Here is a 27,382-nt window from a genome sequence, read left to right as displayed (position 1 = left end):
AAAAAAAAAAAAAAAAAAAAAAAATGCTGGCAAGTGAAAAAAACTAGGAAAGGAGATAGCACATATTGATCCCTGCCCATTCTCAAGAAAAAGAAAAAAAGACAGATTAGTTTTAAAAAGGGGGTGAGAAGGAAACAGAGAGGTGATGATCACACAACAATATGAAGGTGCTGAATATTACTAATCTGTTTTTTCTATCCATCCATCCATCCATCCATCATCTATGAATAAGACAATGTCTCACTATGTTGCCCAGGTTGGCCCTAAACTTAAAATCCTCCTGCCTCAGTCTCCTGAGTGGCATATGGCATCATGTTTGGCTCTGAAATATTTAAAAAGTGGTACAGATGATAAATTTTATATTATGTATATTCCACCACAATGTTTTGGTTTTTTGGTGTTTTTTTTTGTTTTGTTTTTGGTACAGGGGATCGAACTCAGATCTTTGTGCTTGCGATGCAGGCTGTGGCACCACTGAGCTAAATCCCCTGCCCTTCCCAGTGTTTTTTAAAAGGCTCCACTTTTTCTAAGAAACCATTCTGAATAATGAATGGCTGACAAATACATCTCAATTCCTACTTTTTACCATCTGAATGATCCTAAAGTGACATTTTACTGTGAAAAGTCCTTGGTCAATATAAACCATAAAAACAAAACCTACTTACTGAGAAGGAAGCACCAACGGGTCTCCGGATCCACTTAGGGGGCTTCTTCAGGGGCAGCACTATGCTATGCTGCCCAGTCTGCTGTGGAATCTGTAACGGAGGGAGGGGCTGCCCTGTGCCAAAGGGATCCAGATTGCCAAATGACGATGAAAGCTTGAGAGTTAAATAAAAAAGGAAGAAAAAAAAAAAATATATATATATATATATACACACACACACAAATCGGTAACTTATATAAACTACAATACAGTTTTTCAAGTCATGTACTAAAATATTTTATCACAATTACCTGATAAATCAGCATTAAATAAGCACTATTTGTCAGTGAAGTTACTTTCAAAATAATTATTCAATATAGTTTTTGGGTATATAATTAAACAAAAGCCTTATCACTTCCTATTACCTTGTCAACCTGTTTCTGCCTTAAGCCATCTGTGCTCCCTCCCATGACAGAATAAACACTGATCCGTCCATCAAAGGAAGCGGCTGATAAGACGGCAGGATTTCGGGGACACCACTGAATATCAAAGCACCACTGTGTGTTGGTGGGAAGTTCATATAACACCTAGGCCAAACAAAAATAAATGAATAGATTAATAAACATAATAATCAGGGCCAGGGATTTAGCTCAGTGGTTCCACAGCCTGCCTCCCAAGCTCAAGGTCCCAAATTCGATGCCCACCCCAAAAAAAAAAAAAAAGTAATCAACAAAAGTGAGAAAAGGGTATAACCACTTCATAAGCAAAATACCTGAACTGTCAGTAAGTACAGTTAAACATTTTATTTTATAAAATGTCTTTAGCCAAGTAAATCAACAGTAAGATTTCATTAAAGTACAAAGAATGATCCATTACAAGAACCAAGATACACCGTGCAAAGGTACAAGATCCCAATGAAAATGTAACTGTACTGTATACCTAAAAATTACTTATAAATTTAAAAAAAAAATCCATTGTGACAGCCTACTAGGCTAAACAGAAATGCTACTTAATATTTCAACTACATTTAAACAAGCATATCTTTAAACAAGAGGATTTGTTTTCCTTCAAATTATAGTAAATATGTTTGAATGACCACAACATCCTATTGAACTCTAAAAGACCAATGGTGTCCTTTGTAACTATTTCTCAGACAAGATCCAAACAACCATATTTAGGTTATTTGAGGACCAAATTTTGAAATCAATCTAGAAAGCAAAAAATCCCCAAAGAAATCAGTTTTTTGTCGAAGAGATAAAATATGTGTATGCCATTCTTGTTGCTACAAAATCCTAACAGAATTAGGCAGTAAGAGCTCTGTTTAGAAGGCAAAGGACACGGCAAAGCTATAGGAAACAGGGCTGCAGATTTAGCTGAGTGGCACCACACCTGCCTTGCAAGTACAAGGCACTGAGTTCAATGCCCAGTACTGCAAAAAAACAAAACAAAAACAAAAACAACAACAAAAAAAACCTATAGTAAATAGCTGATGTGAAATGTTTGTCTTTTCTTCAAAGTTTTAACCCTGCTTCCTACATGCAAGGAGATGCCATGTTATTTACTGAAAGAAAACAAAATAGGGCAAATATATTTCTTAATAAGAGCAGTTTTTTAAAATCCTGTTAAAGCATACAGGTCAAGGGAAGCAACAGAGGATCAGGGCAGAAAAAACAGACATTTGGACACTGAGAGAGCCCTGGGAAGGAAGCACTGGGGGAAACTCTATATTCTGAAAGGAAGGAAACCCATCTTTCCTTCACTCCCTCAACCATTTAATTTCACCGGAAACTACCAAAACCCCTAGAATAACAAGTTTCAAATTCAGTCACACCTGCTGATGGAAAATCTTTACAATGCTAGCTGAGTGTGGTGGCATATACCTCAGAAGGCTGAGACAGGAGGACTGCTGTGAGTTCAAGGCCAACCTGAACTGCAGAGCAAGACCCTGTCTCAAAAAAAAAAAAAAAAAACAAAAACCCAAAACAATGTTACTACAGTTGTCATGAATTTAGTGTGGTAGTAGCTGCTATTTACAGGAGAATAGGTTGTAGAGCTTAAGAAATAAATCAAATGACATGTCTGTAATCCCAGCACTTGCAAAGTTGAAACAGGATTGCCCTGAGTTTGAGGCCAGCCTGTACTACAAAGCAATACACTTCTCAAAAAAGAAAAAGGAAAAAAAAAAACCCTATTCATGTCTTTGATCCTTACACTGATAAGACATGTATCTCTATTAAACTTAAAACTGTCTGTTCATAATTTGCCACTTAGTGAAGAAGCTAGTTTTTTTTAATTGCAGCATGCATTAGAAGTCAATTACTGGGCCAGGGATTTAGCTCAGTGGTTCTGGTGACTGACTCACAAGCACAAGGACCTGAGTTCAATTGCTGGTACCAAAAAAACAAAAACCAAAGTTAGTTACTTCTAACTCCAAGCACACACAACTAATCAAAAGTAAAAGTTCATTTTAAAAAAATTATACAATTAAGAAGATGAAAGAATGCAGCTTTCATGAATCCTGAACTTAGTTGGGCAGGTATATTGTAAAACACAATTTTTACTGTCTGCAAGTAATAGAAGGTAAAATTTATTACCATTTTAATCTTCTATTGTCTCCCCTAACACTAATGCTACTATATTCTCTGAGGGGGAAATAGTACTGGGGATTGGGCCCAGGGTCTTTAGCACACTAGGCAAGGGCTCTCTGCCAAATGAGCCACATTCTTGCCATTCAGTGATTCATTTATTCATTCATTCATTTAGAAATGGGGTCTTGCTGTGTACTTCAGGCTGGCCTTGAATTCACTATACAATCCAGGTTGGCCTTGAACTCACAGCAATCCTCCTGCCTCAGCTTCCTGAGTGCTGGGATTACAAGTATGTGCCATCTGGCTGGCACCATCCCTTTTTAATTTTTCATTTTGAGACAGGGTCTTGCTGATACAGAGAACTTTTGTAAATAATTTAAAAACCTACAAAATGTTAGGAAAATGTAAAATGACTTCTGTCTCTAACAGCAATCTGCTTTGTTTAGTTCAAAATTAACAGACACTGGGGCCAGGGATTTAGCTCAGTGGTTCCACCGCCTGCCTTGCAAGTGCAGGGAGAGTTTGATCCCCGGTAGCCGCCCTCCAAATTAAGAGACCCTGGAAGCAGTGACCATGTAATGGGACATCTGGCCTCATCCCTAACCTTGAACACCACCTTCCTGTGCACTAGGAGAGACAGCTAGAGTAATCTTAAGGTAAATTCCCCAACTGCGAAGAACTGTTCCATCTGGGTTAAAGTGAACTATCTTGTGATCATGATGTGAACTGTGAGAATGGAATGTAACCACCCAAATGAAGTCAAAGCCATAAAACCCTATAAAAGGAGGAGTTGTAACCCAGTGTGTCATCAATCTAGGCACTGTTTATGTGTGATCGACCCTTGTCAATGAATAAATGTGTTATTTTACTTCCATTCTGCTGCCTCTCTGTGTGACACTTGGAAATTCCTTCCGCAACATTGCTAACTTACTCAGGGTTGGCCTTGAATTTGTCATCCTTCTGCTTGAACCACTCAAGTAGCTGGAAATGTAAGTTTGTGCCACTTTGCCCACCCCACCCTCTATATTCATATAGATACCACAACCAAAAACTTTAAACCAGAAATCAAATAATAAAAGTGTTTGTGTCTAATTTAATATTATAGAATAAAATCTATTGAAGACTTTTTTTTTTGGAAGTGCTGGGAATTAAGCCCAAAAACTTGCACATGCTATGCAAGCGCTCTACTGCTGAGCTATATATATACCCTAGACACTCTTATTTTTATTAGCATTCCATCAGAGTAACCACAGAAGCACTTGCAGTAATCCACCTTAATTAGGAAAAGTGAATATAAAAGTTGTAATTAGAATCTATGGCCTAATTGAGAACAGTAGGGAAACCCTCTGACTACTAAGAACAATAATAAAAAGTAATAGATATTTTAAGCTCATAAACCAGAGCAAATAAAAGTGTAAGGCATTTATATAGCATTTACATTTAATTAGGTTAAGACTGCCTACATTTTAGTATCCATGGGCAGGACATAAGAAAAATATATTATAAAATATTATATTCTTGGTTTTTCTGAAGACAGATGTAAAAACATTCCAAAAGCCAGAGGGTCTTCAGGCAAGGTTAAAATAAAGCAGGTAAAGGAGCCAAAGTGTGAATGTGCACATGACAAAAACAATGATTTCCACAGATTACACGTAACATCAATCAAACTAAGCAGTATTATCATTATTGTTGGTTTTCTTTTTGGTGCCAGAGAATGAATCCAGGGCCTTGTGCATGCTAAGCACTCTACTATTGAGTTACCCCAGCTCCTCAAACAAGTATGTCTGACACTAGGTAATAAACACACTTTATTGGAAGCAAGCTACTTACTACCAGCTTTATATGTACTGTTTCAATGATTAGTTTTCTGGTTGAAAGAACTGAGCTTAGATAATGTTTCTGGGGAAAAAAATCTCCTCTACTTAGTCATGTCTTTACTCATTCGCATTCACTATAAAATCCATATGGAAAATTACTCATTTAACTAGAAATAAAATATTATAAGAGCTACAAGACTGAGAAACATCACTTCCCCATACCTCTCCTGTGTTTGGATTAGAACACAGAATCTTTGCATCTTTTCCACAGCTCAGTAACAATTCAGGATCTGCCATGCTCCAAGCAATTGCCAAAATCCCCCTGTAAAAATACAAAGAAAATAAAAGAGAGAGAGAGGAGAGGGAGTTTGCAATAATGAATAAAGCTTAAATTATTTCTATCTAATTTGCAGATGTCAATTATTGTGTCTCAGTACAAGTAAGACCGATACACAGTGCTGGTTTTTTTTTTTTTAACTTTTTAAAGTATATAAAGATAGCCTCGTTATCAATTAATGGTGGTTTTCTTTTCCCAAAAAAGGTTTTAATTGGATATTCTGTTTTTTTTTTTGGTGGTGGTACCGGGTATTGAACTCAGGTCCTTGCACTTGCAAGGCAGGCCACTGAACCGCTGAGCTAAATCCCCGGCCCTAATTGGATATTCTTTTTTTTTTTTTGGTGGTGGTACCGGGTATTGAACTCAGGTCCTTGCACTTGCAAGGCAGGCCACTGAACCGCTGAGCTAAATCCCCGGCCCTAATTGGATATTCTTATAATCTTACTTCTATCATAGTCAAGAAAACTCAGATACAGAATTGGAAAAGGACCAGTTTAAAGAATGCATTTTGTTTGCACCATTTTAAGCAGGCTCAAAACTTTACGAGTTATATGATAGTGTGAAATGTCGACTCCTTGCCTAGATTCACTGATTTAGCCAGTTCACGTTCTTCCTTCCTCATACATATCTAGTACATGGATGTACACTCTGACCATTTGCACGTTGTATCATGTCGTGACATGGCACATCACTCCTACACTTACGTCCTGGTATAAGTAGACTATCCTATATAACTACAACTCAATTACATACTCAAAATATTTATTATTTAAGTGCAATAGTATTTTTTAATATGTAGTCTACACCAAATTCCCCCAACAGTATAAACAATGTACTTTGTAATTCTTTCTCCTTCCCATATCTAGCCATGTACTCCAAGGGTTTGATGCCCAATGACTGAAACAACAATTTACAGTGTGTTAGATATGTCAAGAATGTCTTGAACTCTATTACAAAGCTGGAAGAGACAAAAAAGATCATATAATTCAACTACTTCATTTATTATAGTGAGAAAACAGAACTAGAGAAGTCGCTTTGCTCCTGGTACCCAGCAGGTTGCTCTGCTAACTTCTCACCAGCACTCCTAAGATTGGAGTCAGTGAGAAGGGCAGTGTAGAGGGACAGACTCTGGGACCACACGGAATGGGCTGGAAGTCAGCATGTGGCTGGTTATATGGCCTCAGGCAAGTTTAACCTTGCTGGGCTTCAGTTTCTGACCTGTAAAATGTGAGAATATCCAAAGTGAACTTGTATGGTGCTTTTACACTGTGTTACCTCAGTGTTAGTTGTAAGAAGGCAAGAAATTCTGTTAAATTAATAAATTCAACATTAAATATCAGGAAAAAATCTAGTAAAACCTCTCAGAATCATTCTAAAAAAAACCAAAAAACACCTAAAAATCTGACTGAAGCATAACATCTTAACAGTTACATTTGACTAGACTCTTTTCTCCTCTATAGGAAGTTCCAGGACAGATCGTAAATATTTTCTTTTTTTTTTTTTGACATCATAAACTTTTAAGATTCATTAAAACTTCCTCAAGTATAAACTCACTAAAGGGGAAGAGATAAATTTAAAACATTAGTTTACCTATTGCTGAATGGAAAAAATAAAAAAAGCCTAAAAGTACTTAGATTATACTATATTGTAATTTGTTTTCTTCTTTGAAAACAATGAAAAAGTCTGCATAAATTCTCTAGGTACCTGAATATCAATATAGGAAATTTGTCAAATTACTAATTAACAATATTAAGGGCCATGGATTTAGCTCAGTGGTTCTGGCCCCTGCCTTGCAAGAACAAGGACCCAAGCATTAACACATTTATTAAAATTGAAAGAATAAACCTAGTAATTTTACAAAATGTTTGCTTTTTAAATAAAAACTTAGAAGCTGGATATGGCGGCACATGCCTGTAATCGCAGCACTTGGGAGAATGAGGCAGGAAGATTGACGCAAGTTCAAGTCCAGCCTGAACTACATACATAGTGAGACCCTGTCTCAAAAAACAAACACAGCCAGGCATGGTAGTGCACCCCTGTAATCCCAGCACTCGGGCGGCTGAAGCAGGAGGATAGCTGGGAGTTCGAGACCAGCCTGGACTACAAAGTGAGTTACAGGTCAGTCTCAACTACATAGTGAGACCCTGTCTCAAAAAAACCAAAACACACACACAACACAGAGCAAATAAATATTTAGAAACAAAAATAATTTTTAAAATTGTTATTTGACGTCGAATTTTATAAAAAATCTCTTCTTCATGAGTATAATGGCCTTAAGAGCCAGGAATTCAGCTCAGTGGCACTGCGCCTGCCTTGCAAGCACCAAGGTCCTGAGCTGGATCCCCACTACCACAAAAAAAAAAGGAATTTTTGATGGAGACTACTCTGAGTGAGCTGTAAATTCATAAACTGGCTTTTCATGTTAAAAGTCTGAGCCTACTTATCAACCCACAATGGCCTGCCTTAAGAGCCAGAAGTTGGTGTGTGGGATGGAACAATTCTCCACACCACTGGCTACAGGGGGTGGGAGTGGGGGGATGGGGGGGTTTCAATGATCTGTGACACTGTGTTGACTTGAAGACAAGAGTGCAGCTAAGGGCAGCATGACTCATACAGAAAACTCCTAGAGGCAAAAATTAATCCGTGGGAAGAAACACATTCATCATTAATCTATGAGCTATTCTTCCCAGAATGTTTCCTTCTCTTGTTGCAAGGAACCTGCTCTCGAGTGCTCTCCACTTCACTGCTCCCTACACCACCCGTTACCCTTTCTAGAAGTCATGCGTTCAATAAATAGCAGCAAGCTCCAGGAGACAGACAAACAACTTTGACCATCCTGGGCTCCCCGTTAAAATCCAGTCTTGTCTTTTTTTAATCCTACCACTTTACTCTTGGTCAGGTGATTGGGAGTTTGCACAGCTTCAAATAAATTTTGATCTATTTATAATTACTTGAAATGCTTGATAAACTATCTTTCAACAAAGGATTCATACTAATATACTATGATTTGGTTACCATTTTGGTAAAGAAAATCAGATAACTATTCCTTAAACAAAAACAAACCATTGCAGCAGGGTATGATGGTGCACACCTGTATTCCCAGCACTTAGGAGGGAGGATGAAGCAGGAGGATCACCATGAATTTGAGGCCAGCCCAGGTTACAAAGTGGGTTCAAGGCCAGTCTGCACTAAAAAAAAACATAAATAAATAAATGAAGCTGGGCGTGGTGGCACGCACCTGTGCTGAGGCAGGAGGATAACTGAGTTCAAGACTAGCCTGGGCTATATAGTGAGTTCCAGGTCAGTCTCAAGTACATAGTGAGATGCTGTCTCAAAAAAAACCAATAAAAAAACAAACAAAAAAACAAACCATTGGCACTGCCATTCACAAGAAAGACACATAGTAAACCCCTTACTTAAAATGCAAAAAAATTATCTATGAAGATGCAACGGTGCATGCCTGAAGCCTCAGCTAGTAAGGAGGCTGGGGCAGGAAGATCTTGAGTTTGAGGTCAGCTTAGGCAAGACAAAAAGACAGTCTCAAAAAAAAAAAAAAAAAGATATCCCCTGCTCCTGGGTAGGAAGAATCAACATAGTGAAAATGGCCATACTACCAAAACTGCTATACACATTCAATGCAAATGCCAATTGAAATTCCAACACTATATTTCACAGAACTAGAAAAAAGAACCAAAAATTCATTTGGAATCATAAGAGACCTAGAATAGCAAAAGACATTCTAGGCAATAGACACATGGTAGCATGTATAACAATTCCCAATTTGAAATTATAATACAAAGCCACTATGATAAAAACAGCATGATACTGGCAAAGAAACAGACCTGAGGATCAGTGGAACAGACTGGAAGACACAAAAACAACTCCAGACGTACTCAGCTACCTCATCTTTGATAAAGGAGCTCACCATCCCCACTAGAGGAAGGATGGCCTCTTTAATAAATGGTGTTGGAAAAACTGGATTCAACTTGCCAGAGATTAAAACTAGACCCTTATCTTTCACCATACACTAAATTAAAATCCAAATGGATTAAAGATCTAAATATTAAAATAGAAACACTAAATTTGTTGGAAGATAAGTTAGGCAGAACTCTTGAAGACATTGGCATAGGCAAAGACTTTACGAACAAATCCTCAGTAGCATGGTAAATAGCAGAAAGAATCAACTGGGATGTCAGCTTATTAAAAAGCTTCTGCACTGCAAAAGAAACCATCAACAGAACTAAGAGACAACCTACAATGTGGGAAAAAATTTTTACCAGTTGCTCCTCAGACAAAGGACTATTATCTAGAATCTATAAAGAACTCAAAACAATCAGTCCCCCCAAGTATAAAGACCCGATTCAAAAATGGGCATCCGAAATGAACAGACATTTCTCAGACAAAGAAGTAACAGCAGCAAGTAAATATATGAAAAAATGCTCCACATGACTGGTCATTCGAGAGATGCAGATGAAAACACCACTGAGATTCCACCTCACCCCACAAAGAATGGCTGCCATCAAGAAATCAATCAATAACAAATGTTGGTAGGGTTGTGGGGAGAAAGGAACCTTTCTCCATTGTTGGTGGGAGTGCAGACTGGTGCAACCTCTGTGGAAATCAATATGGAGATACCTCAAAGATCTGGGACTAGAGGTTCCATTTGACCCAGCCATCCCTCTTCTGGGTATCTTTCCAAAAGAATTAAAAGAATCACACCAGAGTGATATATGCACACCCATGTTTATAACGGCACAGTTTGTAATAGCTAAAACTTGGAAACAGCCCATTTGCCCATCAGTTGGAGATTGGATAAAGAAGATGTGGTTTTTCTATAAAATGGAATACTACTCAGCCATAAAGAATGAAAAATTAGATTCATTTATAGGAAAATGGATACATATTGAGGATATACTCCTAAGTGAAATAAATAAGTCACACATGTGTAAATACCAAATAGTTTCTCCAGTGTGAATAAACCGTAATAGTACACTAATGTTTTGCTCATATTTTCATCAGGTAATTTATTTTTTGTTGATGGAGTTTATGAGTTTCACATATACCTTGAATATTAACTGCTTATCATTGTATGGGGTTATTCTTTATATATGTGTATGTATATATTTTTTCTCTTATTCTATGGGCTACATTTTCACTTAGCTGATTGTTTCCTTTACACTTCAGGAAACATTTAAATATTTCTCAGATGTTTATTTTGCTTTTGTTCCTTGCACTTTTGGTGTCAATCCAGAAATTATTACTAATATCAATGTTGTGGAGCTTTCTTCCCTCCTCAGATTTATTCTAAGTTTTATAGTTGTAGCTTTTATGTTTAAAACAATTTTGAATTTTATTTATATTTACAAAGGAAATAAAATTATTTTTAAAAAATAAAAAATAAAAATTGGATAATCCAAAGTGGTAAAAAATGTTTTAGAACATAAGCAAATTAAGTTCCTTGGACAGTAGCACACTACCTGGCATGGTTTTCCAGGACACGGAGAGGACAGGTAGCAAACCGAAGATCCCACATCTGGATCACTGGTAACCTGTCATCTTCAGAGGACAGAACCATTTGAGTGGCAACATCAGGATGCCAGGCCAGCCCAGAGCAATGCATCTGCAGATGGGGAAGGTTCAGATTTTAGCAATCACATGGCTTTACAAAACACCAAAATAAAATTTGAGGAGTATGCCTTTATTGAAGCAAATATTAAAAAATATTAGCCTAGGCTTAGTTTTTTAACCATAACTTAAAACTATTAAATTTTAGTGACAGCATTAAATAGTAGTCTTAAAAACCTCCTTCCTAAACTTTTCTTCATTCAGAAAACTAAAAAAAAAAAAAAAAAAAAAAAAAAAAAAAAAAAAAATCTGAAGCAACAACTACCACCTGTATTTTCATATGGAATAAATAAGTACCATTATTGAGAACTATCCAGAAGTTCAAATCTCGTAAATTTTATGACCATTCCATTCAATCTTGCATTTTAAAACTTCTGATCTATTTGAAATACAACACTCTGAAGGAATATTCTTCTAAACAATTTGTTGTTTTTAAATTACATATATATTCTAACTTAGGCAACCTCGTTTTAGAAAATGTCAAACTAGCCAATATAAATAAAACCAAAGAACATAAATGTCTAAATTGTGTCTAAATTATTTTATAGTACCTAATAACATAAAGAGTTTGTAAGGCTGAAGGTGGGCATGGTGGCGCACACCTGTAATCCCAGCACTTGGGAGGCTAAGGCAGGAGGATTACAGAGACCAGCCTGGCTGCATAGTGAGTTCCAGGTCAGTCTCAAGTATATAGTGAGACCCTGTCTCAAAAAACTTAAAAAAAAAAAAGAAAACCAAAAACAAAAAAAAAATCCCAAGTTTGTAAGGTTGAGATGTAATGTGCTCTGTAGCTGAGTCTAGTGAGCATGTGGGAAGATGTTGGCTCCTTTTGGTAGAGCCTAAACATGAAGAGGTAAGGCCAGAAGTTTGGAAACTCCAAGTTCATACTCGTACAATTCCCAGCAAGAAAAAGTTATACATGTCTAAGAAAAGCTAAACATGAATTAAAAAGTTGCTGCAATGCTTGGAAACACCTAGCCAAGCAAAACCAGTGTTATCACAAAATAAGCCTTTGGATCAGCGAATCCCTCTTTGAATCAGTAATAATACTAATATGGAGGGGCAAGGGATGTAGCTCAGTGGCACCACGCCAGCCAGGCAAGTGCAAGGTCCTAAGATCAAATCCCAATAAAAAAAAATTTTTAATATCTAATATGGTTCGCTGGGTACTTTATTATTTTCCTTAGAGAGAGGAAAAAAACACATTCAATCCAACATGATTGATGAATAAAGACAGGATTTGACTTTACAAAAACTTGATTTGTTGGCAATTTTGATGGATAATATAGGAATACCTATAGCAGAAACATATTCATCACAAATTGATCATATACTTACTTTGTTACTATGATCACTGACTTTGATGATTGGTTCATTTTTTCTAAGATCCCATACAGTGGCCCGTCCACTGGGACTGGCTGATGCTAAAATATGCTGAACTTGTCTGTTCCACGCAATGCAGCTGATATCTTCCGGGGGCTATAAGGAATAACCTATTAAAAACTGTTTCCCTATTGTGGTAAATTTAATTATAAAATCAAATGCTTCGGATTTTAAAATGATTTAAAAACCTGATCTACCCATTACACAACTTTCCTTTGTATTCCTCCATTCTAAACAGAAATGACACACTTAAAACACAAGAATGTGGCACTTCAAGTATCTTTAACATTTTAACAAGAAACTCAAGAAAGCAAGGAAAGACTTCTTAACCAACTTACTGGAAATACACAAAAAAGTTTATTTTTAAATCAGGTTGGATGCTGTTAGAATACTTTATAACACAGTAAGAAAACATAATAGTGTATCTAAAAAGAATTGTTAAGAATTGTCTATTCTGTTTATTACTCTCTGCCCAGTAAAATCAACAGTGTCTAGCAGGTGGTAAGCACTAAATATTTACTGTAGAATGCCTCACTCACACTTCAAAGAAACATTTATTAACACTTCATTCTCTTGAAAAATCAATTAAATGATCTACATAATGATTTGTGTGAAAAACTTAAAACTGAAATATATATATAAGTTTATAAGAAATACTTTTGATTGCTTTGATTACACTGACCAAAATCAACATAATACCTGTGTTTTGGCTCCTGGTGTCATTGGAGTTGCAAAATTGTTTAGATCCCAAATGTAGATTTCAGATTCATTAGCACCAGAGGCTACAAGATTAGTCTGCAATATAAAATAATTAATAACTAGACAGTAATTATGAATAATTAAGGGAACACAGAGTTCAGAGCTAGAAAGATGTTGGTTTGGGACATACAATTTTTCTATTTTAAAAAGCAAAACAAATGTGTGAGATCTTTAGGCATAATTTTTCAAATTGTTTTTTTTAAAGAAAAACAGTGTAAAGCTATTTCAAAAATAAATCTACTTAGAAGAATACTAATTTCAAGGCCAGACATTACCAAAAAAAGAACAATTTTGTGAATTGAACCCTTTTTTTTTTCTGGTACCAGGGATTGAACTCTGGACCTTGATGCTTGCGAAGCAGGCAGCAGAACCACTGAGCTAAATCCCCGGCCCTGTGAATTGAATTCTTAATCATTCTTGTAACTATGAAGAGAATAGTGTTTGTATATTTGCATTTCTGGAAGGAAATATGACTGTACAAGACAACGACCAGTGATCACAGCTTTCAAAAATACCAAAAGCCTCAAACTATGGCACTGTTCTCATGGTACCTTAAAGCCAGCCTTCAGAGTATAGAACTCTTGTGTTAAATCTTCATCTAGTTTTAGTTCATGTATATCTAATCTTATTTCAGATGATAATATTTCTATGTTATTTCTACTACATCGCTTTAGTGTCTAAAGACCATTAAAACATTTGTACCATCTATTCCCCTTCTAGGTATTTTCCTGAAAAAATTAAAGATATTGTAGTACAGTGAAAAAAAAAAGGCCCTTAAAAAAGCTGTGATGTAAAACCTGGGATTGAACTCGGGACTTTGCACTTGACAGGTAGTCTGGCACCACTGAGCTAAATCCCTGGCCCTGAGCTTCATATACTGACCTTCATCCACTATTACTCACTCTCATAATTTATCTGATCAACTGGCATATTAACTATAAAAGCAGAAAAATTCTTTGGTAAATAACTACCTATTATATATTTTTTACCAAAAATGAACAGGTGTTTTAATATAAATAAGGAATTGGCTATCCAGTTAATCTAAAGAGTAGATACTACAAACTGTAGAAATAAAGTTTCTGTATTTCTATGCCCTAAGTGGGCTGGGGATTTAGCTCAGCAGTTCTACCATCTGCCTCTATACCTTATTTTTTTGTTTGTTTGTTTTTGGTACTGGGGATCGAACTCAGGTCCTTGCACTTGTGAGGCAGACACAGAACCACTAAGCAAAATCCCTGGCCCCCTAAAGGTGTTTTTTTTTTTTTTTTTTTTTTTTTTTTTTTTGGTACCAGGGATTGAACTCGGGTCATTTTTTTTTTTTTTTTTTTGATACTGGGAATCAGACTGGGGCCCTTGCGCTTGCGAAGCAGGCCACGGAACCACTGAGCCATATCCCCGGCTCCCCAAATGTTTCTGATACATGAAAATCTATTTAACCAGGTATAATGTTGCATGTCTGTAATCCCAACTATTTGAGAGACTTAGGCAGGCAGACTCTAATTTCAAGGGAAGCCTCGGCAACTTGGTAAGAGTCTGTCTCAAAATAAAAAAATAAAAAGGGCTGGAGATGTAGCACAGCATCCCTTGTGTTCAACTGCCAATATGAGGGAAAAAACTATTAAAATTTTTAAATATTCATTTTTTGTTTGTTATAATTTAGTATCCTATTAAATCAAGATCTGCATTAACCTATACACATATAATTAATATTCAGTAATGTTTATAAGGCAACAGATTTCTTTTTTCTTTGTTTTTGTCGTACTTGGATTTGAAATGAGGGGCATTCCTCTCCATATCCATTTTTAAAAATATTTTAACTTTGAAGCCAGGTGTGGTGGCACATGCCTGTAATCCCAGCACTCGGGAGGCTGAGGCAGGAGAATCAGTGTGAGTTCGAGACCAGACTGGGCTACACAGTGAGTTCTAGGTCAGTCTCAACTACATAGTGAGACCCCGTCTCAAAACAACAACAACAATGACGAACAAAAATATTTTAAATTTGAAATAAGGTCTTGCTAAATTGCCCAGGCTGGGCTCAAACTCGTAATTCTTCTGCCTCAGTCTCCCTAAGTGCTAGGATTAGTTGCACCTCCACTAATGACCTATTTGTTAAATCTGCATTATTTAATTTCTAATTATTGCAGAGGAGTCATCATAAATACAAAAGTTCTCAGTTAATAAGATGTGACACTACAGTACCAGCCTAATCCTGACTTACACAAACTTTTCAAAGGCAAAGCTTCCAATCTCAGGAGCTCCTATTTAAAAATGTTCAGCCGAATGCTATGACAGACTCTTCTGGACTGCTAGAAATAAACCTGTAGCCTTATCTTCTCCATGGGCTAGCATACTTTACCCTCATATCAACTCTGAACCCACCAGTCTTACATGCATTCAGTCATCAACTTATACAAGCATACATTTCTTTTTTTAGCTTTCAATTCCAAGACTAAGACGTCAGATTCATAAACTTATTTCAAATGAGTAACACATATCTTAACAACTACGACTGAATGTCAAATGAATGTCAAAATCAAACCTGGAAAATGTTCACATCCAAGGCTCTAACTGGGCCAGTATGCTTGTCGTTCTGGGCAATTACAACTTCCTTGTCTCCAGCTATAATTTTAGAAGGATCATAAAGAATAATGTTTCCATTTTCACCACCTGCAATCAGAACTCCAGAGAGATCTCCTTTGGCATCTGTCTTATGAGGCCCCCAAATCAATTTGTGGTACCTGTAGGAAAAAATGAAGTCAAATAAATGTAGAAAATAATTTAAAATTATACATTTAATTTTTTAAGTCTTTTATAAGTATTATGAAAACAATGTCTCATCCACTCCTATTAACTGTGACTTTGGTGAATGACATTTCATTTTTTACTTATACTCACATTTACATGAATTTATAATCTTCAACAAGTAAAAAATTCTGTGGGGTAATACAGTATAGCAAAGTTTATCTGAGTGTGAGTTGTAAGTGAAAAGATAGAGCTCGAAAACAGTTTCACTATTTAGATAATGTAAGACCTGTGTTAGCTACTCAGTCTTCCTAAAATGCGTTAGGTTGTTCTGTAAAACAGAACAATAATTTTGAAAAATAATACCTTCTACTTGACTACTCAAGTGGTCACTAACAGGATGTCTATTGAAAAGTTAAAGTGGTAAGAGAATTAGCTGAAGTTTTCAAAGAAAAACAATAAAACAGGACAGAAGAAAGGTGAGGCAAAATTATGTCTACTATCTCTGGTGGAAAGTAAAACCTCACAGAGGAAAAATATGAACATGGCATAGAGGCATAGGGTTGAGAGATGGTGATGAGACAGAGGCAGCAGGGGTTCCTCCTATCAAAATGGAAGGGCCAGGGCCAGGGATTTAGCTCAGTGGTTCCACCGCCTGCTTTGCAAGTGCAAGAAGGTCCCAAGTTCAATCCCTGGTACCAAAAACAAACAAACAAACAAAAAAAAAAAAAAAAAGGAAGGGCCCTGAGGGGTACAAGAGGGCCCATGAAACCCTATGACTGGGGCTGCATTCTGCTAGCCAAAGACAGGCAAGAAAATTTCTCTCATTATTGAAATGAAAGCATCCTTTCTCTGCATTAGCATACAGCATTAGGACTTGAAAGCATGATCCAAATAGTGTATCAGAAATAATTTCTTAAAAAAAAAAGAAAAAAGAAATAATTTCTCTGTGAAATAATTTCTAAATATAGGAAAGTACAAAGAAAAAAATAAGAATAATCTGACATTCAGAGATGATCACTATTAATATAGTGAATAAGCACTTCTTGTAGTACTGCTGCCTTTTTTATAAACAAGTGAAACTAGAAATAGAAAAAAATAACTCCAGCCAGGCGTGATGGCGCATGCCTGTAATCCTAGCACTTGGAAGGCAGGAGGACACTTTGAGTTGGGAGACCAGCCTGGGCTATATAGTGAGTTCCAGGTCAGTCTCAACTACATAGTGAGACCCTGTCTCAAAAAACAACAGGCCAGGCGTGGTGACGCACGCCTGTAATCCCAGCACTTGGGAGGCTGAGGCAGTAGGATCACTGTGAGTTTGAGACCAGCCTGGGCTACATAGTGAGTTAGAGGTCAGACTCAACTATACAGTGAGACCCTGTCTCAAAAAACCAAAAAAATAAAACAACAACAAAAACAAAATAACAAAAAAAACTTCACTAATACTATGAGGAAAAAAATTAGAAACTACAGCCTCTCTCACACACTACACTGTCAGCAATAAAAGAATCAGCACACGTGCATACTTTAATTTCCACAAAAATGCTATTACATAATTTTTCACAAAGCGTCTCATGTCACTGATATTCTTTACAGTTTCTAACAATGACATAACTACACACAAAGTAGGCATCAATCCCCAACATATAACTAATCACATGAATTTAAGGCTGAACTTCATACCTTTGAGAAGAAGAGAAAGTAGCACAAGATTTCATATCCAAGGATGGATCGGAAAGGTCTAATTCAAACACCTCAAGGGAAGCACTGGTACTAAATGTGGCATCCAACTGTTGAGCAGATGTTCCTAAGGAGAATACATTCATGGTAACTACACATGCAAAAATAAATGACTCAGGGAAATGACACAAATGGAAATTCAAAGCATGGCTTTCAATTATCTTGCTCGTGAATGCTGTGTAAATGGCTGAAATTTCAGCATATATGCCATTGAGCAGATGTTTCAATTACTACAGCAATGAGATTCTGGCATGAGGCCGAGACAAGATGTTTCTAAGAAACAGTACCACAGATAATTTCTTTAAGCCTGCAGATATTCTAAAAAGCTGTCTGTAAAAAGTTCCATGACTTGCTCTACCTGCTCCTAGTCAGTCATGATGAAATTGTTTTTTACTTAAAACTGCTTACATCAGACTTGCTCTTCATTCATTCCAACTGTCTTTTACATGTCTTTTATTTCTACAAAATGATATTCCTTGCAGTTTCTATAAAGACACAGCTATACTATTGAGCACTGACTATACTTAATACTAGAGGACTAAAGATAAACACAACTCCGCACAGTGGGAAAGAGACTGTACACGTAACACACCGTTGTGGTCAATGTTCTGATGTACAAGGGTCTATGGAAACACAGAAGAAGCTCATCCAACTAAGTGACGGGTAAATGGAGGCATCCTTCAAGGGATGGAGAGCTATTCAGAGACAAAGCTGGAAACGAACCTTAAAAGACACGTATGGATTAGGTAGATGTAGATGAGAAGCATTAGGTTACTCACACCATCTTTTCTCTTTTGAACTAACCTGTGGCCAGGTAAATAGGGTGGTTCTGGGCAGGGCTCCATGCCTGCATGGCGGTGCGATCTACTTCCTTTAACTTCATCCTGCTAAATAGGATATTTTACACATAAACATACTGAACACGGAACACAGCATATGGAAACATATTTTACATAGAAACATGTAATGCCCAAGTGCCAATAATTCAAATTGGCTTAGTTAGGTATCATTTGTTGGAAATGGTCAAAAATAAAGGACACACTTTTGAAACTATTTTGAGACAAACATTGGGTACCCTAATTTTCCAGATTATTCAGGTTGAATTCCCTTTATATAAAGTGGGGCCATGAGTGTCTCAGATTTCAGAGTGATTTTAAATGTGGAATATCTGCACAGACTTTACTCCGTGAGTATCTGTAACCTGGAAATATGAAATCTGAAAATGCTCCCAAATCTAAAACTCTTCAGATTTCTGGATTAGGGATGCTCAACCTCTAGACCAGTGATGGCAAACCCTTTAGAGCTTTGTGTCAATGATACAAACAGCCCACTGTGGCATGCATGCCATAGGTTCACCACATGGCTATACAGCTTCAGCTGAAAACTCAGTCAGGAAAAGTATCCCATAAAAGCATTACAGGGTACTATCTGAGGAATTAACTTTGCTACACATGTACTTCTGAAACAAGGATGGGTAACAGTGTACCAAGCCAAATAATAAACAAGAGTCATCTGTTTGGATTCCTGGATTCTGGTTACTCAGTAAGAAAAATCTTAAAATTCAATTCATTTTATTCACAACAGAGAAACTATTTGGTATTTACACGTGTACCTTATTTATTTCACTTAGGAGTAATGGGAAGAAAAGGGCTAAAGGTGTAGGGAAAGTGGGAAGGGTAGGGGAAAGGTATAATAAGAGAGAAAAATATGAGAAAATGAAAAAAATGGAAATAAAGTGTTTGTAAATGGGGAGGGTAGGAGGGGGTGAAGGGAGGGCAAGGACAAGGGGAAAAAAATGAGAACCAAGACCACCTGTCATGTAAAGGTACAAGATCCCAATAATGAACATAACTGTACTGTATGCATAAAATGTACCAATAAACTCAAAAGAAAAAAATTTTAATTAATTTTAGGTGGGCGAGGTGGTGCACACCCGTAATCCCAGCACGGGAAGCTGAGGCAGAAGGATCACTGTGAGTTCAAGACCAGCCTGGGCTACATAGTGATTTCCAGGTCAGTCTCAACTACATAGTGAGACCCTGTCTCAAAAAAACAAAAAAAAATTTTTTTTAATTCATTTTTTGAGACAAAAATCTCGCTATGCAGTTTAGGCTTGCCTTCAACTCTCAGTGATCCTCCTAGCTCAGTCCCCCAAGTGCTGGGATTATAGTCATGTGAAAAAAATTCAAGATATACTGGGCTACATATTTTTCAAGTCTGTTAATTTTACATACTTTCAAATGGCACAGTACATCATTGTAAGATGAGTCATAACTTATTACCTAAATACTGATGAACACCTGAGCTATTTTTACAAATAGTGCTGAAACAAATGGCCATATACACAAGTTATTTCATTGATGGACAGGGACTGCCACAAATTTTCCGAAGTAAAATTGCCAGGTTAAAGGATAAATGCAATTTTACTTTTGATGACTACTGCCAAGCTGCCCTCTACAACAAATGAACCTTTTCATGCTCTCAAAGTAACATATAATGACCTGCTGCCCTATAGCTTTATGAGAATGGACTGTCACACTTTTAGGGTTTTTAGGTGTGTATAGGAGTTACTAGAGACTGAACCCAGGGTCTCACTAAATTGCTAAGTTGCCAGGATGTGTTCGAAGTTAATAATTCTCTTGCCTCAGCCTCCAAGTCCTGGGATGACAGGTGTGTGCCACTTTGCCCAGTGATCTTTACCAACATAGTAAGAAAGAAATGTTAGATCTGTATAGTTTTACCTTCTATTCTTCATTCTACAAATGATGCACAGTACCTCTCTTTATGCTTATGGGTCATTCATATTGTCTTTCCTGCTACCTTTTCTGTCTATTCATATCATTTGTCCATTTTTTTGTTTTGTTTTGTTTTGTGTGATTGCACACTAGGGAGTGAACCAAAGCCTTGAACTACCACTGAGCTACACCCCCAGCTCACTTTCCTATCAGACTGTCAAATTTAATCTTTTAACTTTACTTATGTATTTTAACCTTTCAGAAGATTTTGTTTGTTTTGTTTTGTTTTCTGTTTTGTTTTGAGACAAGGTCTCACTATATAGGTGAAGCTGGTCTTGAACTCACTATATAGCCCAGGACGGCCTTGCAGTGATCCTCCCATCTCAGCCTTCTGGGTGCTGGGATTATAGGTGTACACCACCATGCCCAGCTAAATTTTAATTTTTAAAATATAAGCTTTACTTATTACAGCAGTTTTAGGTTCACAGAAAAACTGAGTGAGAAATACATACAGCTGCTCTCTCTCCCTTCACCTTTTACCAACATCTCAGTACACCTGTTTCAGTCCACAAACCAATAGGGACATCACTACCACTCAAAGCTCACACTAAACACCACAGTTCAAACGTGAGGGGCTGCATACTCTGTGGGCTTCAACAAGCGTGTAATGACTTCTGTCCATCAAGATAGTGTCATTCAGAGTAGTTTCTCTACTCTAAAATCTCCGGTGCTCTGCCTGTTAAGTCCTCCCTCTGCCCCTCCCTATAAATGGATCCTACATAGTGAGTTTTTATGTTCTGCCCATGGGACCTAAAAAAGCATGCTGTTTCTCAGGGTCCAGAGTAATCATTTCTCTGATTTCTATATGTTTTTCATCTGAATCTATCTTAAACCAGAGGTGTACTGGCACATACCTGTAATTACAGTTACTTAGGAGGCTGACGCAGGAGGATCCTAAGTAAGTTCAAGGCCAGCTTGGGCAACTTAGTGAGATCCTGACTCAAAGAAAAAAAAAAGGACTGGAGATACAAATTTACTGTGAAGGCCCTATGTTCTTTCCCCAGTAACAACAACAAACCAGTTTCCTACTATTCAGGCACTAAAGTGTCTTCCGGTATCTACTGAAATTTCTACAGTATGAAAGTTACCTTGTTATTTATGATTTAACACAATTATTTAGCACATATTCATCATGCTAAATATTCACTGTCAAATACAGGTTAGCGTTTTGAAGTAACTTTGCTCAAATGCCACCGTGAGACCAATACTTTCTTTTTAGTTGACTTTCAGGAGGTATTGCGTACTCTTGTCCTTTTTAGCTTTTTTTTATTGGCCTGGGGATCAAACTTGGGAACTTGAGCTTGCGAGGCAGGCCAAGGCACCACGGACCTAAGTCCTCCATTTTAACATTTAAACCATTTTATTTTCACTGGCTGTACTAAACACAGCAAAAATCAGATTTTGCTTTGTGATTCAATCTGCAATCTTTGTAACAGGTTAGCCAATCACTTAAAGTACACCGATATGAAAGAAACCTTCTTGGTCTTAGTCTATCACATTACATTTTGCTGCTTGGTTTGTCTTTGAGGCAGGGTCCCACTCGGCAGTCAGGCTGGGGCCTGAAACTCCTTTTCAGCACAAGTTGGCTTCAAACGCACAATTCTACTGCCTCAGCTTTTCAAGTGCTGGGATCACATGCATGAGACACAAAGTCTGGTTCTGACTTAATAATTTTTTAAAAATATCTTTTGCTATTATCCACTGTCTTTCTGTGTAGTTATCATTCTCCCAAAAACTCAGGTGCTTGATATTTTTGTTCTAATACGCATTTCTGGTTCTGTCTTTCCAACTGTAATCTTAAATAATTTTCTTTAATACCATTAATCCCGTTTCTTTACACAGCCCGACACCCAACTAGGCGCTCTCATGAAATTGGCTCACAATAACCCAACTTTTACCACACTGCACAATGACAGTCCACAGCACTCTCACTCACAGTTTACCTTTGAACTGCTAAATAAGCTTCTACTCCTGCCACCTCATCTGTCAGCTTGAAGGAAGTCCTTTGACTCCTAGCTATTACAGATAAGGCAATCAAAAAACTTTTACTACCTCCAACTGCTTTTACTTCCACTTTTTTTTATTAATTATATAACCAAATTCACATTAAATCTCAACCTTAAAAACTTTTTTTTTTTTTTTTTTTTTTTTTTTTTTTTTTTTTTTTTTTTTAAACAGGGTCTCACTATGGACTTGTGACCTGGAATTCACTACATAACCCAGGCTGGTATTGGCAATTCTCCTGCCTCAGCCTCCCAAGGGGTAGGATTAAAGTTGTGTGCCACCCAGCAAGAAATGCAGTTTTAAAACTGCATTAAGTTAGGGGAAAGCAGGGTTAGGAAGCTCTATTACATGGTTAAAATCATGATCTCACGAGTTAATGCTCATCTTCACTACAGGCTGTGCTACTTATTAGATATGATACCCTGGACATGTTATCTAACTCCTCTGAGTTCTAGTTTCCACATTTGTAAAATGAGGATAAGTGACTACCTCATGGATGGTGTGAGATTTAAATGAGATAATTTATTTTACAGAGAGCCAAACAATGTGCCTAGAAAGGTATGTTTGTTTTTTTAGGTTTTCTGACACAGGGTCTCACTTCATAGTTCAAGCAGGCCTCGAACTCATGTCGCCTAGGCTGATCTTAGCCTTCTGAGGGCTGGAATTACAGGTGTGCACCATCATGCCTGGCAAAAGTGTTCTGATATGCTAGGTATTTTAAGAAACTATTGCTAGCCTGGCATAGTGTTACGTATCTGTAATCCTAACACTCAAGAGGCTAACCCTAAGTTCAAAGCCGTCTGAGCTACATGATGAGACCCTGTCTCAGACAATAAATAAATAGATAGATAGATAAAAGAAAATTATTTGCTGGGCATGGTGGCACACACCCAGCGTTGGGAAGGCTGAGGCAGGAAGATCGCTGTAAGTTTGAGGCTAGCTTGGGCTAGTGTGTTCAGAACCAGCCTGAACTACAACGCAAGACTTTATCTCAGACAGACACAGACAGACAGACAGAAAGAGAAAGAAAGAGAAAGAAAGAAAGAAAGAAAGAAAGAAAGAAAGAAAGAAAGAAAGAAAGAACGAACGAAAGAAAGAAAATTATTGCTATACTGAGATTGAGAAAACTTCCCACCTAAGATTATTCTGGGGGAGAAACCTTCAATTTTCTATGAAGTAAAAAAGGGACCTCTTCTTCCTCTTAGCCAACTAACTGTGTGACTTAATCTTTCATAGTAAATTCAAGATTCCACTCATTCATATAAACTGCCCAGGTGATCCAATCCACACTGATTTAAGTAAGCTATTAACTATTCACATTGGTCAGTATCACTCACACTTCAGGCATGTTATAGTAAACAGCCATTCCTATTAACTAGATAGTTTAAAACATTCCAGTATCACATAGTGTTATATAAATTTTTTTCCAATTTTTTTAATAAACTTTTTTTTTTTATTTAATTTACTGGTACATTCTAGGTAGACAGTACAGTTACATTCATTGCTGGGATCTTGTACCTATACATGCCAGGTCTTGGTTCTCATTTTAATAAACTATTTTATGCACCACCTTGTCAATCTTTAATCAGATGAGGTGTTACAATTTTTAGTCCTCTGGATTCCAAATAGCATGATATGAGGTTCTGCTTCATTTTGAATGCTTCTATTTAAAGGGATACAAAAGGCCAGGTGTAGTAGTGCATGCCTGTAATCCCAGCACTAGGGAGGCTGAGGCAGGAGGATCGCTGGGAGTTCGAGACCAGTGTGGGCTATATAGTGAGTTCTAGGTCAGTCTCAACTACATAGTGAGACCCTGTTTCAAAAAACCAAATAAATAAATAAATAAACAAATAAATGGATACAAATACACTGATAGGAGCCAGGCATGGTGACCCATGCCTCTAATTCCAGCACTCAGGATGCTAAGGCAGGAGGATAGTAGTAAGTTCAAGGCCAGATCCTGTCTCAAGAAAGAAAAAGACAAAACAAACAAACAAAAACAGCAAAAAATACACTGATAAGCTAGAATGATTAGCTCCAGATAAAACTATTTAATTTTAAATTTCTTAACTGTATAGAGGATCTATTCATATTTTTAAAACAGCAGAAAGTACTGTAGGGGGGGAAAGTCCTAAGATGATTTTGTAATAACATCTAAAAGTAAAAAAACAAATAGCCATATTAAGAAACTCACTAGAATTACCATTATCTCTAACAGCAAAGGTTCAAGGGCTACCTAAATCTTGAATCCTTAGTTAATGTGTAACATAGAGCCAAAAGAACCTACTATGGTTAAGTGGGAATAAAGTTTCTTAGCTCTCTAGGACTCAGAGTTCTACTTGAAGCAGCACCACTTATTAACCTGTACTGCATACTGCCAAAAAGGCTTTAATGTCAACTATATAAAAAGAAAAACAATACTATATGATTGCATACAAACTACAGGTTCATGTGTATTTCTGCCCTGAGAAATGATTGTTCACCTAACTGTAAATGATTTTTCTTGAAAATATAAAGAGGGCTTTAGATGAAACTATATTTCCCAAGTGAGACTTGCTTTAAAAGCTTTGTACAGGGTCTGGGGATTTCGTTCAGTTGTGCCAGCGCGCCTGCCTTGCAAGCTCCAGGTCCTGAGTTCAATCACGGTACCAAAAAGAAAAGCTTTGTATAATTTTTTCAATACTATGTGTAATTAGAACTCATACTGCATATTTTTCATCCAAGACTATTTTATGTAGAACATAATAATTATAAAAAATAGAGAAAGAAGGGCCAGGGATTTAGCTCAGTGGTTCCACCACTTGCCATGCAAGCTCAAGAACCCAGAGTTCAATCCCCAGTACCAAAAAACAAACAAACAAAACAAAAATAGAGAAAGAAAACTGCACGGTTAGTATCTTGCTCATATATGCCATCTGCCAGACAATGACTTTAACGGTTAAGAGCATGCAGCTTGAAGCAGATGCCCTTGGTTGAAATCCCAGCTACACCATGTCCCAGCTCTGACCTTGGTAACATGACTTTACCTATTTGTGTCTTGGCACCTCTCTCAATAAAGTAAGGACATTAACAGTATTGGTACTGTATGTTGTTGTGAGAATTAAAGAGGTAGTAGAGTGCTAAGAACAGTACCTAACACAGAGTAAATAAACACTCACAAATGACAGCTACTACAAAAGTGACTTTAAAATGTCTATCCCAATGAACCTTCAAGAATACATCTGAAGAAAATTTACATGCTAGACTAAAATGCTATCTTTATTCAACATTCCTTCTACAATTGCATTCAGTTGGAAACTTTTTCTTTCTGTTCATTTTCAAACTACAAATTTTGGGAAGCAATACTAAACTCCAACAATACTATTCTTTGAAAAATACCAACCTTAAAATGCTATATGTTGAACTGACCCACACCTCAGAAAGTGAAGAGAACAGGCAAAGGCCTCTGCACCTTGGACTCCCAAAGCAGGAATACAAACCGTGCTGGCACTGCCTGTAGTACAAATTCATGTCACATGGGCAAAATACCTCTCCTGAAGGATGGGAACATGGGTTCTACAAGATTTACTTTGAATTATCAATGTTCTAGGTTCATTTCTCTCAACCAGAGCCAAATCAAAGAAAGTGTCTGCAGGATAAAGATTTTGTTTTTGTTTTTTTGGTACCGGGGATCGAACTCGGGTCCTTGTGCTTGTGAGGCAGGTGGTGGAACAACTGAGCCAAATCCCCAGCCCCAGGATAAAAGATTTTGAAGCCGAGCTCAGTGGCACAGTCCTGTCCCAGTACTCTGGGAAACTGATGCAGGAGGACCACAAACTCAAGCCCAGCCTGGACAACTTCTGGACAACTTAGTGACCCAGCAGCTCTTCAAAAACAAAGGCAGGAGACGCATGCACCTCAAGACAAAGGGCTGAATGGGGGGGGGGGGGCTAAAAAACTTTCTGAGCTGAAATTAACCTATGTAAGAATGACATTTCTAAAAACAATATAAAGATCAACTTAGTGATATCGTTTTACAAGAATTGTTAATTTCGGGTTGTACACTTAATGAAATTACAAAACAAAACCCTATCTATGTGCATGTGAGTATTTTGGAGAACATTCAATGCTTGCCCAAAAAGGAATGGAATCTCGAGTTGTTGATAATCACTGCTCTTTACAAATTTCTTTCTGTTCTCATATGCTAAGTTTCACAAAAGAACCTGCATAAACAAAATTAAGCAGTATAATTCCAAATTCATCTCAAATTTCACCTTTCTCAAATAACCACGAAGGTAACATAAATTCACAACTATAAATACACTTTAAGTTACTCAAAGTTCTTACAGCCTACAATCTTTCCCTGAACTGTAATCAAGGGTTAATGAGAAACAAGGAGCACAAAACAACCACTTAAAAAATTTTAGCCAACTCTTGAAAAATCTGGATCTAAGGAAAAAGAGGGCACTGTGATACAAGAACGCTTCTAGTTGTCGATTAGATAAGAACTGCGATTGCCGGCAAAAAAAAAAAAAAATTTCAGTTGCCTGTAGTTAGCTAATTTAGGAGGATTCGCCACAGAAAATCGTTGAAACTTCTGCAACACACACATAAAATTATTTATCTACGCTCATCGAGAAGTGCACACGCCAAGTCCACGTTGACTTATTTTACAACTGCCCGCAATTTAACTTTTTTTCCCAACTTACTAGCTAAATTATACAATATTTAAGAGTCCTTCGACTGGCGACCATTGTCCTTAATAATCCAACCCCAGGTAAACGATAGTGGCCTTCCGTTCAAGTCTATGGACCCTGAAATTTGGCAAGAGTCAAAACAAACAAAAATTCCCAAGCGAACCGACGCGGAAGAGTAGTCCCGAGTGCTTCCCCTCCTCCCGGGACCGACCGCACCTCTCCGAGCACCGGGCTGAAGGTCTAAGGCGGCCCGGCGCCGCGACCGGGCCTCAG

General features: G+C 37.3%; 1 protein-coding gene across 13 annotated transcripts in view; it reads right to left on the bottom strand.

The window, feature by feature from the left end:
- The window catches only part of Sec31a (SEC31 homolog A, COPII coat complex component), a 72,337-nt gene extending 44,961 nt beyond the window's left edge, over positions 1-27,376 (bottom strand). For 11 of the 13 annotated variants that reach the window (XM_010628848.2, XM_010628866.2, XM_010628914.2 and 8 more), the window contains exons 1-10: positions 27,326-27,376; positions 18,439-18,521; positions 17,578-17,701; positions 15,692-15,890; positions 13,093-13,188; positions 12,349-12,489; positions 10,863-11,005; positions 5,271-5,370; positions 1,069-1,230; positions 666-818 (exon numbers count right to left, since the gene is read on the bottom strand). In XM_010628848.2, the coding sequence (XP_010627150.1) occupies positions 666-818; positions 1,069-1,230; positions 5,271-5,370; positions 10,863-11,005; positions 12,349-12,489; positions 13,093-13,188; positions 15,692-15,890; positions 17,578-17,701; positions 18,439-18,517 (1,197 nt within the window). In that variant the 5' untranslated portion in view covers positions 18,518-18,521; positions 27,326-27,376. Of the gene's footprint in view, positions 1-665; positions 819-1,068; positions 1,231-5,270; positions 5,371-10,862; positions 11,006-12,348; positions 12,490-13,092; positions 13,189-15,691; positions 15,891-17,577; positions 17,702-18,226; positions 18,358-18,438; positions 18,522-27,325 lie in introns of those variants that run through there. The other 2 variants (XM_010628856.2, XM_019208257.2) reach the window with 2 other exon arrangements.
- Between the last annotated feature and the right edge of the window lie 6 nt (positions 27,377-27,382).

The sequence above is a fragment of the Fukomys damarensis genome, unplaced genomic scaffold (genome assembly GCF_012274545.1).
Source record: "Fukomys damarensis isolate Sample0158 unplaced genomic scaffold, DMR_v1.0_HiC HiC_scaffold_32, whole genome shotgun sequence".
NCBI classification, from domain to species: Eukaryota; Metazoa; Chordata; class Mammalia; order Rodentia; family Bathyergidae; genus Fukomys; species Fukomys damarensis.
This window is presented reverse-complemented; position numbering and strand designations above follow the sequence as displayed.